This window comes from Egretta garzetta, unplaced genomic scaffold (genome assembly GCF_000687185.1).
Source record: "Egretta garzetta isolate BGI_Z169 unplaced genomic scaffold, ASM68718v1 scaffold411, whole genome shotgun sequence".
NCBI lineage: Eukaryota > Metazoa > Chordata > Aves > Pelecaniformes > Ardeidae > Egretta > Egretta garzetta.
In genome coordinates, this window is record NW_009258541.1 from 381,275 (window position 1) to 394,778 (window position 13,504).

Genomic DNA, 13,504 nt, shown 5'->3' on the forward strand with positions numbered 1-13,504 from the left:
ACTTGCCTATATAACAAGTTTTGGGGTGTGTTGTTGGGCATACTTGATTACCAAGAGTCAAAGTCCTAATGAAAATCATATTGCACAGAGCATGAACTATTGTGGAGTAACCCTCTGGTACAATGGGACCTACAGTGGCTTAGCCACGTCCACGGCAGAGCAAGAACAACTTTCACCTGCCATATTCCTTCTTCTCATTCCCCAAATGGACAAAAAGCGCAGAGAAACAGACGGCGGGTCAATCCTTGGTTCTACTCATGACTAGAACATTAGTGAGACTGTGTGAGCCCAAGTAAAATGTGAAATAAATGCAATTTGTTCAAAACTGCAGTCTTTAAAAGAGAGGAAAAGACTTGTTTCTTCCATAGGTTACCTGGGCTGCTCCTAAGAATGGCTCAGAAAGAACTCTTCTGTTAGCTGTAAAAGATAATACCTTGTCAGGTTTGACCTGAGGTTTATATTGACTGTTTAATACCTGAATATTTGAATGTCTCCTTATAAAGATCAAAAATAAGTTTTCTTATTGTGATATTAAAAATCAAGCAAAGTTTCCCTCCTCTTTCACCTAGATAAAAAAAATGCTATTTTTTTCTATAAGAAAAGTGTTTTTATACAAAGGCTAAGTCTTGTTAAATTGGGCTTGAAGCAATTAACCTATTTCTTACTGTCAGATTTAATTGTAATTTGACCTAATTGAAGACTAAAACCTGCTACCCTGCCTGAATTACCTTTTTGTACTGAGCCTGAAAAAAACATCACATCTGGAATAGACTGTGCACAGCGGAATTAAACAAACTCAAATGAGGGGCTGCTACACTTTTGGATAAGCGTTTTGGAGGCTAAGTATTTTCAGGAGATAAAGACACATTATGTTGATTTCAGTGTCCATAGAATGGGTCTCTTCTAATCTCTCCCTGGGTAACTGTCAATGAAATTACACCAGATATATATCAGTAGTACTTACAAGTGAGACAAGTCATCTAATTTTAAGGAATGATCCAGAATCTAAAGAAAACACAGAGAGAAGCTGTATTTTAATAGCTTCCAATCCACTGATTTCTAAGTGTTTCAGGCAACTGTGCTGACAGAGAGGTCTTTCTTGCTCTCCCTACCCTTTGTTTATCACTCTCTATTCTGAAAACATGGAAACATATCTGGAACAACTGGATGCTCCTGTGACCTGAACTAGTGTGACCGGGAATTACAGTTTATCCCCTTTTTTTAGTCTAGGGTAAATCGTATCACCAGAAATTCAGCGTGTAATTTGTGTTGTGTTTTGGTTAAAAAAAAAGTATTTTGAAAAATCCCTTCTTTTTAAAGACACAGCTTGTTCAGCATTTAAGCTAAATAATCAGGATATATATAAAAATATATATGTATGTCTATGACAAAATGTTACACCTATAAACCACTCAAAGATCTTTTCTATACTACATCTATTATGTATTTGACCTTGTTTGGAGACTGCCCAGGTGTGTCCCCTTTCTATTTTAAGAGTCCTGCCCTAAATTACAGACAACCAAAAGTGGGAGGCAGTCTGAGTATTTGCAAAAAAAAAGTTGTAAATACTTTGTAGCAGCTCGTTAGAGCCGCAGAAATCACTTGACTGGAGCAAGGACTGAGGCATTTGTCATTCTGGTAGAGCTTGTTTTGGCTACACTGGAGAGTGCATGGGAGTACGGAATATTTTGGTTTTTTACCTCTTTTGCCTGAAAAATGACCATCAGTCAGGACTATCACATTTTGACAGATGAAAAACAACTGTTCAGCTGATTCCATAGGAACCTGCAGTTTTCTTTTTGTTTTGGTGGATGCTCAACGATATGCTTCTGCCTCTGCTGCATATAAAGCATCCTTCACGTTGTAACCGGTAGGAGCAGAAGAGAAGAGAGACATTTTGAGATTTGACTTTGCTCACATGTTACTGACCTACAGCCTAAACGTACAAAGAGAGCCTATGACCCCATAAATTCCGCAAGTTGTAAAAGGCCATGGCTATGTCAACTGATTCATTTCTCTGTTACTGGAAAACTGACTTTGCTACAGTAACACGCTGTACTTTAAAGGTCACAGTGAACAGGGCTCTGATAAATCAGGCTTGACAACCACGTAGCGGGTCCATGATAACAAAACAAGAAGCTTTAAAATAAGTAAACAATAAAGTAGGTAGAACAGCCAGAATTCTATTTTAGCCTAGTTAGAATAGAAAACCCGCTAAGTAGGAAAGCAGCACATTTTCTGCTGTGTGGGGCATTCTTTGGTTGCCAATCACAGCATTAATTCCAGGAGGGAAGGAACCTCGTACAGTTATCTATCCCATATACTTACTACTAGATACATGTAGACAATCTGCTCATTTCTTCCAAGAAAAACATTTAAATTCCTAAAAAGAAATTATGCTTCAAATTTCCTGCACACAATGCAGTAACTGCAGTTGTCACCTATTAGAAGACTGAAAATAGCATGATGAGATCAAATACATTCAAATAAAATTTAAAATACCAGATCTTCTGGAATAACAAAGCAACGTTTGATAGATGACCAAGTTTGCAAGTGAGAGAGTTTGGCAGGAATATGCTTCTGGCTTTCACAGAGAGCCAATAAATGTTTTACTCTCAAGATACACTAAATTGAGTATAGTGTTGCTGATTGTTGCTTTCTGTGTTATTTTAAGCACACATAGACTCACAATTTATACAATCCAGCTTTATCTGCATATTCATCTGCTTGTTTGTCTCAGCATTCAGAAAGGAACATACTGCATCCACAAGGACTTGCTCAAACTATCAAGTTTCTTATCTAAGTTAAAGCACAGGAATTTCATTAAAAAAACGCAACCTATATATTGAAAGTCTTGCCTTTGTGGAGCATGCTCTTTCATTTTAGGCTAATTTTATTCTTATACCACTATTGTAAAGTAAGTCTAAATACTGGACACCCTTAATTACAATTAATTTAGCAGGGAGATACAGGTATTCAGCATCAACCAGGATCTTTGCATCTAAAGAATAACATCCGTTTATCAAACAACACAGGCTATAATCCTAACTACCCAGTCATTGAAATACTATGATGTTTTGGTTTCTACTGAATGCATATTTTTGTTTTTATCTCAAGCTTTAGTCTGAAATTAACCTACTGTACCTCAAATTACTGCAGACTATAGACCTAAAGAAACAATGTCAGCATCCCTTTTTTCCCCAGCTTCTTTGAGCTACTGTAACAATCCCAATAGTGCTAAACCCAACTAATTAAATTGGGATTATGTTTGTTTTCCATTATCACAGCAATCACAGTGTGATAGGTTACTTTGCTAGAAAAAACATGAGGCACTAGATACGTCTATTATGTAAAATAAGGTACACTGCAAAGATTCATGAGCTAGTGCTACCTTGAACTAGTATACTACGCTGCCAGTAGAGATACCAGCTTAGGCACAAAAAACCAAGTAACCATGCTTATTATTTGCTTTGAATACAAATAATTAGATTTTTTAATTAAAAAGAAGACCAGGATGATGAACTACTCCCTGTGTAACGGTGACTAAAAATTAGATTCTGTGGCATGAATGGAGAAAAAAAAACATGCTTTGGGATGGCTGCTGCAGTTTTTTTCCATAAAGAAGAGCTTAGATAAAAGGTATATGACCAAGCAGACAGGCCAGAAAAATGTCAACTGATCGGCTGTAGAGAAGCTTGTCAAAAACTGTAAATAGTTCTGCTTTGATACCACCAATAATGCACTTCATACAGACTGGAATGCTTGGTTAATTGTACGTGACTTTTTCATTGATGTGATACGAAAACTCCCAAGGCAACTTCTAAATTTTATCTACGACTTCCTTTTCCTCATTTAAAGCTGAATGATTTCCTTCTGTGGTTTTATCAATGGGCCAGAAAGGCTGATAAGATTGCTTCCTTCTTCTGTTAGATACATTTGGACTTCTGCCATCCCGTCTTGAAAAGTAATGCATTTGCTTTCCTGTCCTGTGTAGAAGCAACAAGTGGGAGGCGACTAGCTTCATTCATAAAACGTAGCCGGAAGATTAACATAAGCAACAGAAAATCAAACTAAGAGAAAGGTTTGCAGCTGAGCTACTCAAATTCTCAGCCACTGCACCTCCAATAATCTACAGCTGTAAGAGGACCAGGAAGCAAATCTCTTCTCAGAAGACTGCCTGCCTGCAAACTGCTGTGTACTCCCTTCGTGAGGGTGGTGGTAAGGGTCCTAAACTCTCCTCCTGCCTCTTCCTTACTACTGATACAGAGCTCTACTCTTATCAGTTCTTTGCACACCAAAATGAAGAAGGCATGAGGGAGATTAAAGTATGACCTCATTTAATCCTGCGCTATACCTCTCCTATGAAGTGGAACTTCTAGGGCTGCAGCCAAAAGTGATTCTGCACTTTTGTGGCACCATGGGGAAAAGAATAATTCTGGACTTAAGAGAATCTTCTGTATTTATCACACATGCTCTTGTGTCCCATATTGGACTCCAGCCCAACATGTAAGTGAGTGCAGCAGCTACAGGGAGCTTGATACAGCTCTAGTATATAAATGTTAAGAGGCTTGAATCATTAAAGTTATCTATTTCCTGAACACAAGCATAAAGGCAGCAGCTGTTTTTACAAGATAAACAATATCACATCCTGCCGGACCTAAAAAAAAGAATCAGTCCTGAACTGCTATATATTGCTTTAAATAAAAAAGACCCCCATCAATTAATAACATACTCATAGCTTTTTTGTTGTCAGTTTGAGCAATATTTAATTTGTGAGACCGTCTTCTAATATAATTAGCCTCAGATGGATGTAGCATTCTCATTTCCTTCCCAAAACCACCTTCTGCAGCACTTAATGCAATCCAAATTTCATGTTTCCTCTCCGGAAATGGAGGTATTTCATTAAGGAGCGGCCTCTCTTCACACAGGCATGACACAGCCACAGTTCACCAGCCTGGCACACAAGGGTGATGCAATGGGGCTTTTTCACTGCCTTTCTCCTTTGGATCTCTCAGCTGCAGTTGCAGCATCATCAGTGAAGCTGCTGGTGCTGGCTACCAGCATGTGCCCAACTTGGCAGCTACTTTGTGCAGCTTGCCATGCGCCTTCCTCAGGATGAAATAACCCCAAGGTCCCTGTCCAGCCTCTCCCACGTTCCTGTTGGTACCTTGCCCCCTTTCTCCTCTAAGTTAAATTTTTGTACTCCGGTCTCCAGCCTTCTTGTTCTTACCATTTTCCAGTCCTCTGCTCCTCTTTTCCTCTACCCAGATACTTCACTTCCCTTCATGTCCACCTCCACCCATCCTCTGAACTCTTTCTTAGCTACATTTGGATCAAAGCACAGTGTACACAGAGCACTTCAGATGCTTTCCTTATGAGGCTGTACTAGAACTACCATCATATGCTTTGTGGTTACTCACCGTCCCTGCTCCAACAAATACTGAGATACTGCAGAGCTCTGAGCATAGCTTTGATTGTCCTAGAAAACCTGTGACGTTTCCTGCCCAGAAGTCTAACGTGAGAAGGGTGGGATAGGCTGACTATGCCTATGTCATACTACACAAGAAGTTCTTTTCATGCAGTGGCTTTTTCCTAGGGGCAGTATCTGCATGATAATACAAATACGATATAAAAAATTAACCAGGTTACTTTCAAAGAAAAAATACACATACATATACTTACATACATACATATACACATACACAGAAGTACTTATATAGAATTGGATTCATTATTTGGATTTTTTTTAATTTCTTAAATTCTGTAAAAGCCTAAGCAAACAAATTCTATGCTCCCAAGCTTCAAAACACCAGTGCCATCCACTCAACTGCTGAGAGCGGCAGTTGCAAGAATATGGAACAAATTAAATTCCTAAATTATGATACGGTTAAGTTGAATACGGCTTGGAAAAACTGCACTTCTAGTGAAAACCAACCCCTTGAGGAAATTTAAGAGGTGAAGTCATAGTGTGGGCTATTTACTGCCAGAAGAAAACAATATCATCCCACGCTGAACTGCTGATTGATCTGGCAGTAATCTGAATATTGGGGGTATTAAAAGTATTATTCTTCAAAAGATTTTAGATTTCAGATTCACTAAAAGCTGAGTTTTAACTCTAAAATCTGAATCTTGTATCTTTACCACAGCAAAAAGCAATGCAAACAGGGCAAGAGAAGCAACACATCAAGAAACCTTGCAAAGTAATTGGGCTTAATTTTCCGTGACATGAAAATATGCAGTCTAGTGCTCTGGGTACAGTAGCAAAAGCCAGGGATTCCTTATTTCCAATCCTGCCTGGATCAATCAACGGCCTTAAGAAAGCTCTGTTGACCTATCTGCCTTAGTTTTTCAGAGTGGAGAAAGTTCAGTAAGAAGCAATGATAATAATCTAATGACATTTTTACTACAAAGGAAGAGATCTGTAACTTTCAAACGGGACAGAAAGATTTCAGCAAATTGGTCCATCGAGGAATAATACCAGCAGAGTATAGAATAAAATACTTGCTTCTCTTGTGGATAGCAGCAAATGCTGGACCTTTGCAGAAAAGGCCCCAAAAATGTAGCATAGACTAAAAAAACACAGGTTCTACAGAAAGAGAAAGATGTTCTACAAGTACGTTACTTGTCTAAAAAAAATGTATCATCTTCTAGAGAATCAGAGACTTTCTTTGAAAATTTTTGAAGTTTATAGAAGAAATATCAATTTCTGTCTATATTGATTATTCTGCTAATTTTTATGATCTGATATTATAGATAGCTTGTAATTTTCTATTAGAACTGGAAGGACATCCTTTAAAGAAAGAATCAAACTTCCATGCCTGAAGCTGTATATTTCTTGTTGTTTAGACTTTAAAGTTTTACCTAGGAAGTTCTTTGCCCTTGCTTTTATACTTGGCGACTTAAATGTACCACGCATTAAACATATAGATTACAGAAGATGAATGAACATCACTGTATGTTTGAAACTGACTCTTGTTCTTACAGCATGAGGAGGCATTTTTTTGTTTTTGTTTTGCTCCTCTGTGTTACAAAGTCGTCACTTCACGGGATGTTATTTTGACATCATTTCTAGAAGCATGCACAATCCCAACAGTCAGCACTTCTGGGAAAGATGATGTAGCACTCCCTGCTGCCTCCAACTCCACATAGTATCTGCTCATCTATGAGTCAACACCTGTGTTTTTTGAAAGAGACTGCTGTCAGGTGTTAGAGACAGCCTTCATACGAGTCGTAGCTGTGTGAGCTCAGTGGCAGAAGGATGATGCAGATAGCGGCTGGATAAATGCAAATTTATATACTTTCAAAAATACAGATTTAGAAAGTTAACTTTACACCACTCCTTAAAGTATATATTCTGCCATATTCATTTAATCAAACATGATATCAAAACCGTTAGATTGCCTTTGCTTTTTATGAAGTTAGCCAGCATTTTAACATTGTACCGTACTGCATGGGAATGGGATCAGACTCCTGATGAAAGTTATGAAACTGCAGAAACTTAGCTCAACAGCAAGTTCACTAAATTCTCTGAACCTGCAGTTTTCTTTCCTCAAAATACATCCTCATTCCCCCTGTTATTTTTTAGTGTAACTTATGATATGTCATTTGAGATAAACAGCATCTAAAATTGTAAATGGACTCCTAAATGCCTCTCTGTGCTAGAAACTTAACTTTGTATGCTGGGATCATTCTCTCATTCCTGGAAGCCCCTTTTAGAGCTGAAAGCTACAGAAGACCCACACAGCTCCAAAAGAACTGGCTATGTTGCCTTTCCAGCCACAGGTTGGCTAGGAATGTATGACATTCCCAGTCTCAGAAGTGCAAACGTAAAAGTTGGAAAATGGAACAACCATACACATCAGAAATTGCTTATTTAATGATTTCTGTCTGTATGCAGCTTGAAAACCTGTGGAGGCTGTGATTTCCCTTGACTTAAATACTTGAAAATTATGCAAGAAAATTTATACGTTTCCAGCACAATAATTCTTAGTCTGTTGTTTGAATAATTCTTCAAGCATTTGCCACTCCAAATGTGTATTTTGAGTGCTGTTCCCAGAAACTTAGGTTAGCGGACAGGTTTTTGTTCCTTTGTTGACAAACCACAGATAAGTAGTTATAGTATGTAAGTACGGAAAATTGATTTTATAAGTGCTGGGATTTTTTTTTAAGTATTCTTCCAATTCCAATCAGTCCTCTGCATCTGCTCACCTACATCCTCTTCAGGTATTTCTGTCCTTTCAGAATATCCTCCAAAATTTGAAAAAGTCAAAGTAACACAATCACCCTCCTTTTTTAAATCAATCTCTCCTCTTTTCTGTTACGATGCAAACATTTTCAAACAATGATGGACAGAGAGAAGGTAGGCTAAGACATTTACTTGGTTTTACGCCTTATTGACCTGCTCTTACCCTGTATGTACCCTGAAGATGAACAGCAGTTTTTTGAGTTTCTTTGAATATCTTACACTAGTTTTCATTTCCAAGTGTTAGTGAGACAGTATTGTTTTAATGTTACTTGAATTTTGATAGTACCTGTAAACATCAGCCATACATACTGCGACATCTGCAGTACAAAGTAATAAACAGTAGTCCCTGATAAGAAAGAAGCAGTCATTTGCTCTGCTAAGGCATGATGGTCCCCTTCCTTGTATTTCCAGTAGACTTTGCTCATCAGTTCCTGAATGTTCCAACTGATTTTGTTTCAAGCATGTGTTCTGGGAGACTATTTCACAACCTAATAGGTCTCTCTGTCACAAAGTTCTTCCTTCTACTCAGCCTATATCTTCTGTTTCTTTTTTAAAGAGCAATGTTTCTGTTTGCATTGCCCAACACATCTCTTAGAACAGAATTCTTGTTAAGGGCCACAGTGGGGTTTTGATGGTTGGGTTCTTTCACATTTGCGATAACTTTACAGGAAGTAATATGCTTCTCATAATTTTCTCATTGTATATTTTGAAGTATAAACTAAATAAACAACTACAACAGCCATCGAAATGCTCAGCAACAGAAGAGTATCAGCTTGTAGTTGCACAGAGGGTACAACTTCTTTATCCCAGGCTTAACCTGTAATATTTTCTTTATATACTATCCTGTTTGCCACTGGACTGCTTTTGCTGCCATCATTCTTGCACCACTTTTTGTTGACCACCCTATGTGCAAATTCCATGACATTCTGGCACTAAGTAAAAGACTTCCGACCTCTATTATCTTTCCTTTTTTCACTTCAGTTAACATCAAGTGAATGTATTTTTAGTTTATAATTTGGGAGAAGATGGAGACAACTCGGACCTTTGCTTGTGTTCAGACTAGATCAAAGCCTTTAAACACCTAGCTGTTAAGTTATATTCTTCTTTAATATGGGGGGGAAAAAAGAGATGTGCTTTTGAACTTGAGTTACATTTTTGATAATTTGACATGGTAACTGGCAACTGTGAAGCTCTGAGTGTCCGAAGAGAAATTAAGGTTGTTGTATTTAATGCCTCAGTTTTCAGATTACCATTTTTTAAAATTAGGTTGCATAGGGAAAATGAAAACACTCCTTTATTTGTAGGCTGGGCATACATATAGTTTTTAATGCTATGTTTTTCCTAATCCTTGAGAAGCCTGTACAGATACAGTCTGACTTTAGATTTAAAGGACTAAATTAATGTGTGGACGGAGTCTACTGACAAATATCATTCTACATGAAACAAATATTCAACCCCCAAACTTTAAAAGAAGATGTGCCAGGTCAGAATAATTTTATATATTTAGTAAGACTATAATCCTAGTGATCTCACTTTTAAAAACTTAATGTTTTCTAGTTGATAAATCTAACCCACAGCAGATGGAATCATTATTCTATGAGTCTATGTATGTCTATCGGTCATTGCATTCTTCAGGCAGAAGAAATCCTGCTTGCTATTAAAGTGAAAGCACAGCGGCTGCCAAACATCTGTGAGAAATTGAGCACTGTTCATTTATAATCTGAAACCTGAGTGGACAACTAGTTGTTGGCCAATTCTGTCTAGACTGATGTTGTTCCCCACCCCCACCGCCATGTAAAAGGGTCAGCCAGGAACCTGCAGGACAGAAAGAAAATGGTCCAAATGACTAACACTTTTCATTCAAGTCATCAGAGTTCACTTGCACACTCTTTTCTTCCACCTCCATCAAAACATCGGTAAGAGGAAAGCATGATTTTAAAGTTGACAGCTATGAAAATAAAATGCCTGGCACACGTTCTAAGAAAAGGCATGCCCTGGTTTTAATTTGTATTACGTAGAGGGCCTCTAAAAGTGAAAAAGCATGTGGTATGCTCGAGGCCCCTTGCAGCTAAAGGACTGGAATGAGGGTAAGTTCATTTATGCCCTCACTTTACTTACAGTCCTTTCCACATGAAGGTGCTTTTTTTAATCACTCAGAGTTTCATCCTTAACTCTTTCTTTAGGCTTTTTTACCTCTAATAAAAACCTGTCATACAAAGAACACTGTGGAGTGCGAGTTAAGCTTCCCAAATTATGCTTAGGCTGAAAAAAGATAAGTATTATAGTCCTTCATTTGACAGACTGGTAAAGTGATTTATGGCAATGTATTTTTAGAAAAAAAGGGTGAGGGAGATGTCTAAATTTACATGCCAACATTTCAAATTAAGAGTAACTATAGGTAGTCAGAGGCTGAATTTTGAAGGGTTGATCATTCAGAAATTCAACTAAGTTTAATTACTAATTTACAACATAAACAAGCCTAGCTCGGACCCTGTACATATGAAGAATGTTACGTACATATGAAGAAAGCACGTAAGAGTGCTACCTCCACTGTATTGGTGTGGCTGTAATGAATTAAACATCATTATATTGGCAAGGTGGAAAGATTTGGATTCAGCTAATGAATCTCAGCATGAAGCCAGCATAGCACAGCTAATAGGTCAAGATGTCCACAGAGGTGATTCCCAGGGAAACCGGGGTAATGCCATGATCGATCACAGTATCAATGGCAGGAAGCTGGAGAAACATGATGCTGATGGGGTCTCACATAATTAATCCATTTTGAAAATCTTCCTTTTTTGCAATTAAGAACTGTGCTTCTACACTTCAATCTCTATCTTTTTCATCTGTGAGGTGGGAAGGGTATCAGCTTGCAAGATGACCCTATTGTTATTTAAACAAAGCTTTTAGCATTTAATCATTATAATACAGTTTTGTACCAAGTAGATTAGATATAAGAATTTGTATAGTAACATCTGTGATTAACAAGACAAAAATGCCTCTTTTTTAGTTCCCGTGGCATTATCTCTACAGAGAACTGGATTTTTTTTCTTTTAAAAAGGTTAAGTAAATCTGTGAATTCTATTGTACTTTTATCCATTTTAATAGCGTAAATGATCTGATTCACGGGAAGTGCTTTTTGCTTTTAATGACACAGTATCTAATAGGTTTATGCTAAATCCTTAATCATATCATATTCTGCCTATTTAGCTTTTGCTCTTGGGTATAAAAACAGAAATGGCCACAGAACTGCAAGCTTGGAGAAAGATCAGAGTCAGTTAAAAATATAAAGCAAGTACACATAACTGCAATGAAGATTGCTGATAAGCACATCACAGAGCATGTAGTAATCACACAGTACAGTTATGACCACTCTCAAAGTTTGAGCTGAAACTTGGTATTTGACTGAACAGATCAGAGACGCAAAGTTTGTAAATACATTACAGTTTCCCTCTAGTAAAATCATTTTTTATTACCATACAGTATAGAAGAGCTGAGATTGGAATTAAAATCTTCACAGGTACTATGTAGTTAATATCCTAGATAATATTTGACAAATATATCTGCCCAAGAAAACATACAATCTAAAAAGGATGGAAGGCAATCTGGAAGAAAGGTGGTGTTTTTTCCATTTTACTGGTTGGAAACTAAAACATAAAATGGTTTCAAGCTTAACCCAAAATATAATGATTTCTATGGGCTTTGGCTAGACTCTTGGATTATATCAACGTTGTTTCCAAGTGTCACCTCAGTAACTGCCAGACTATACACAGTACAATGCAAGGGGTTTTGGCAAGATGGTGCAGTAACGCAGGCTGCTCTGTGGAATATGTGATACAGGCAGCAGAGATATCACTGATCATCCCCAGGAAAGTCTGCATGGACATATTGGAGGGCTCTGTAAATCGGGAGGCTTCCCTTAGTTTACAGTGTGTCTTTATGACTCCCCAAGTCAAAATTTAAGACTCATAGGAATTTGGCTCTACGGACACTATCACAGGCGGGTTTTTTATATTTTCAATTTTCAGCAGGGCACATTAGGCCAACATTTTAAAGCTACAAAATAAATATATGCTTACAATCTCAGATGAATACAGTGTCTTTCCTTGAGATTTTAACAAAGAATATCTAGCCACAGGTCCCCTGAAAAATCCAAAAAGTTCAACCCATTTACAATGTGCCTTACAAAATAGTCCTTAGTGCTGTAGGTTCTGCAAACATGATATGCCCCGTTAAAATCTGCACAACAGGTCAAACATAATAAAGTGTAACATTTTTACTATTTCAGTTTGTTTCCTTATTGCACCTGTGTCCTTGAATTTAAATACATTTGGTAATCGTACAGCCTTTGACAGCTTCCATTGCTCTGCTGCTTAGTTCTTTTAAAAAATGTCCATTATCATCTTTCTTTAACATTTTTTGAAGTTTCCAACACTGCAAATTACCTGCCTTTATAAAGTAATGTGCAGATATGAGTAAATATTTAGGACTCAGATCATGATGCAGCAATTATAATAAACTTTACAATTATTATTTTGGTATTCTTTCTATCATTGACAATATTCCTCATATTAGCAAGACATGTTCATCCTCAAAAATACATCTCCAGTGGAGAATGTACCATATCCATATAATAACATAATGATATACAGAGACTGTATGAAATCGCAGTATGAAAAATATGCTAATGTTGCTGAAAGCGTACCAGCTTCTTTTCATCGTTTTTACTGCCTCATTTAAGAAAGTATTAAAGAAGTAAACAATGCGAAGGTATTTTTTAAACTGAAACCTTTAGCTCATAATCTAGTATTTGCCACCAATGTGAGCAAACGGTACTACATGACATTTAGCTTAGTCAGTGAAAAAATTCATGTGGATTTCCATAAGATATGTCAGACATTCAACCAAAAGCTGTAAAAATGGTTTCAAACAATTCTGAGCCCATCAGTTCTTCCTTCAAATGCCATAGCAACCTGCCTCATTCTTTTCAGATTAGGCCTTTCTTCTCTTCTGTCTGGGCCCTGAAGGTTATATTACGCATAAATGTGTATAAACCACATTTATTTGCATGTTACACAAATACTTATTCTATTTCCTCTGCAAGTCTACTCCACATGTTCAGAACCTTTTTATATTGACTTTTAATACACATTTGTTCAACTCCAGATTTTTTAGCCATATGCTTACCTTACCCAATATATTCTAGTGTATTTACTCATTTATTTTACACGTAGACACCCTACCAACATATACTCAATT

General features: G+C 37.2%; 1 protein-coding gene across 3 annotated transcripts in view; it reads right to left on the reverse strand.

Annotated features, from left to right (window-relative positions):
- Nucleotides 1-355: 355 nt before the first annotated feature.
- Nucleotides 356-13,504, reverse strand: part of LOC118453089 — a 39,119-nt gene continuing 25,970 nt past the window's right edge. For 2 of the 3 annotated variants that reach the window (XM_035902169.1, XM_035902158.1), the window contains exon 4: nt 8,835-10,060. In XM_035902169.1, the coding sequence (XP_035758062.1) occupies nt 9,903-10,060 (158 nt within the window). In that variant the 3' untranslated portion in view covers nt 8,835-9,902. Of the gene's footprint in view, nt 418-964; nt 1,006-8,834; nt 10,061-13,504 lie in introns of those variants that run through there. The other variant, XM_035902176.1, reaches the window with a different exon arrangement.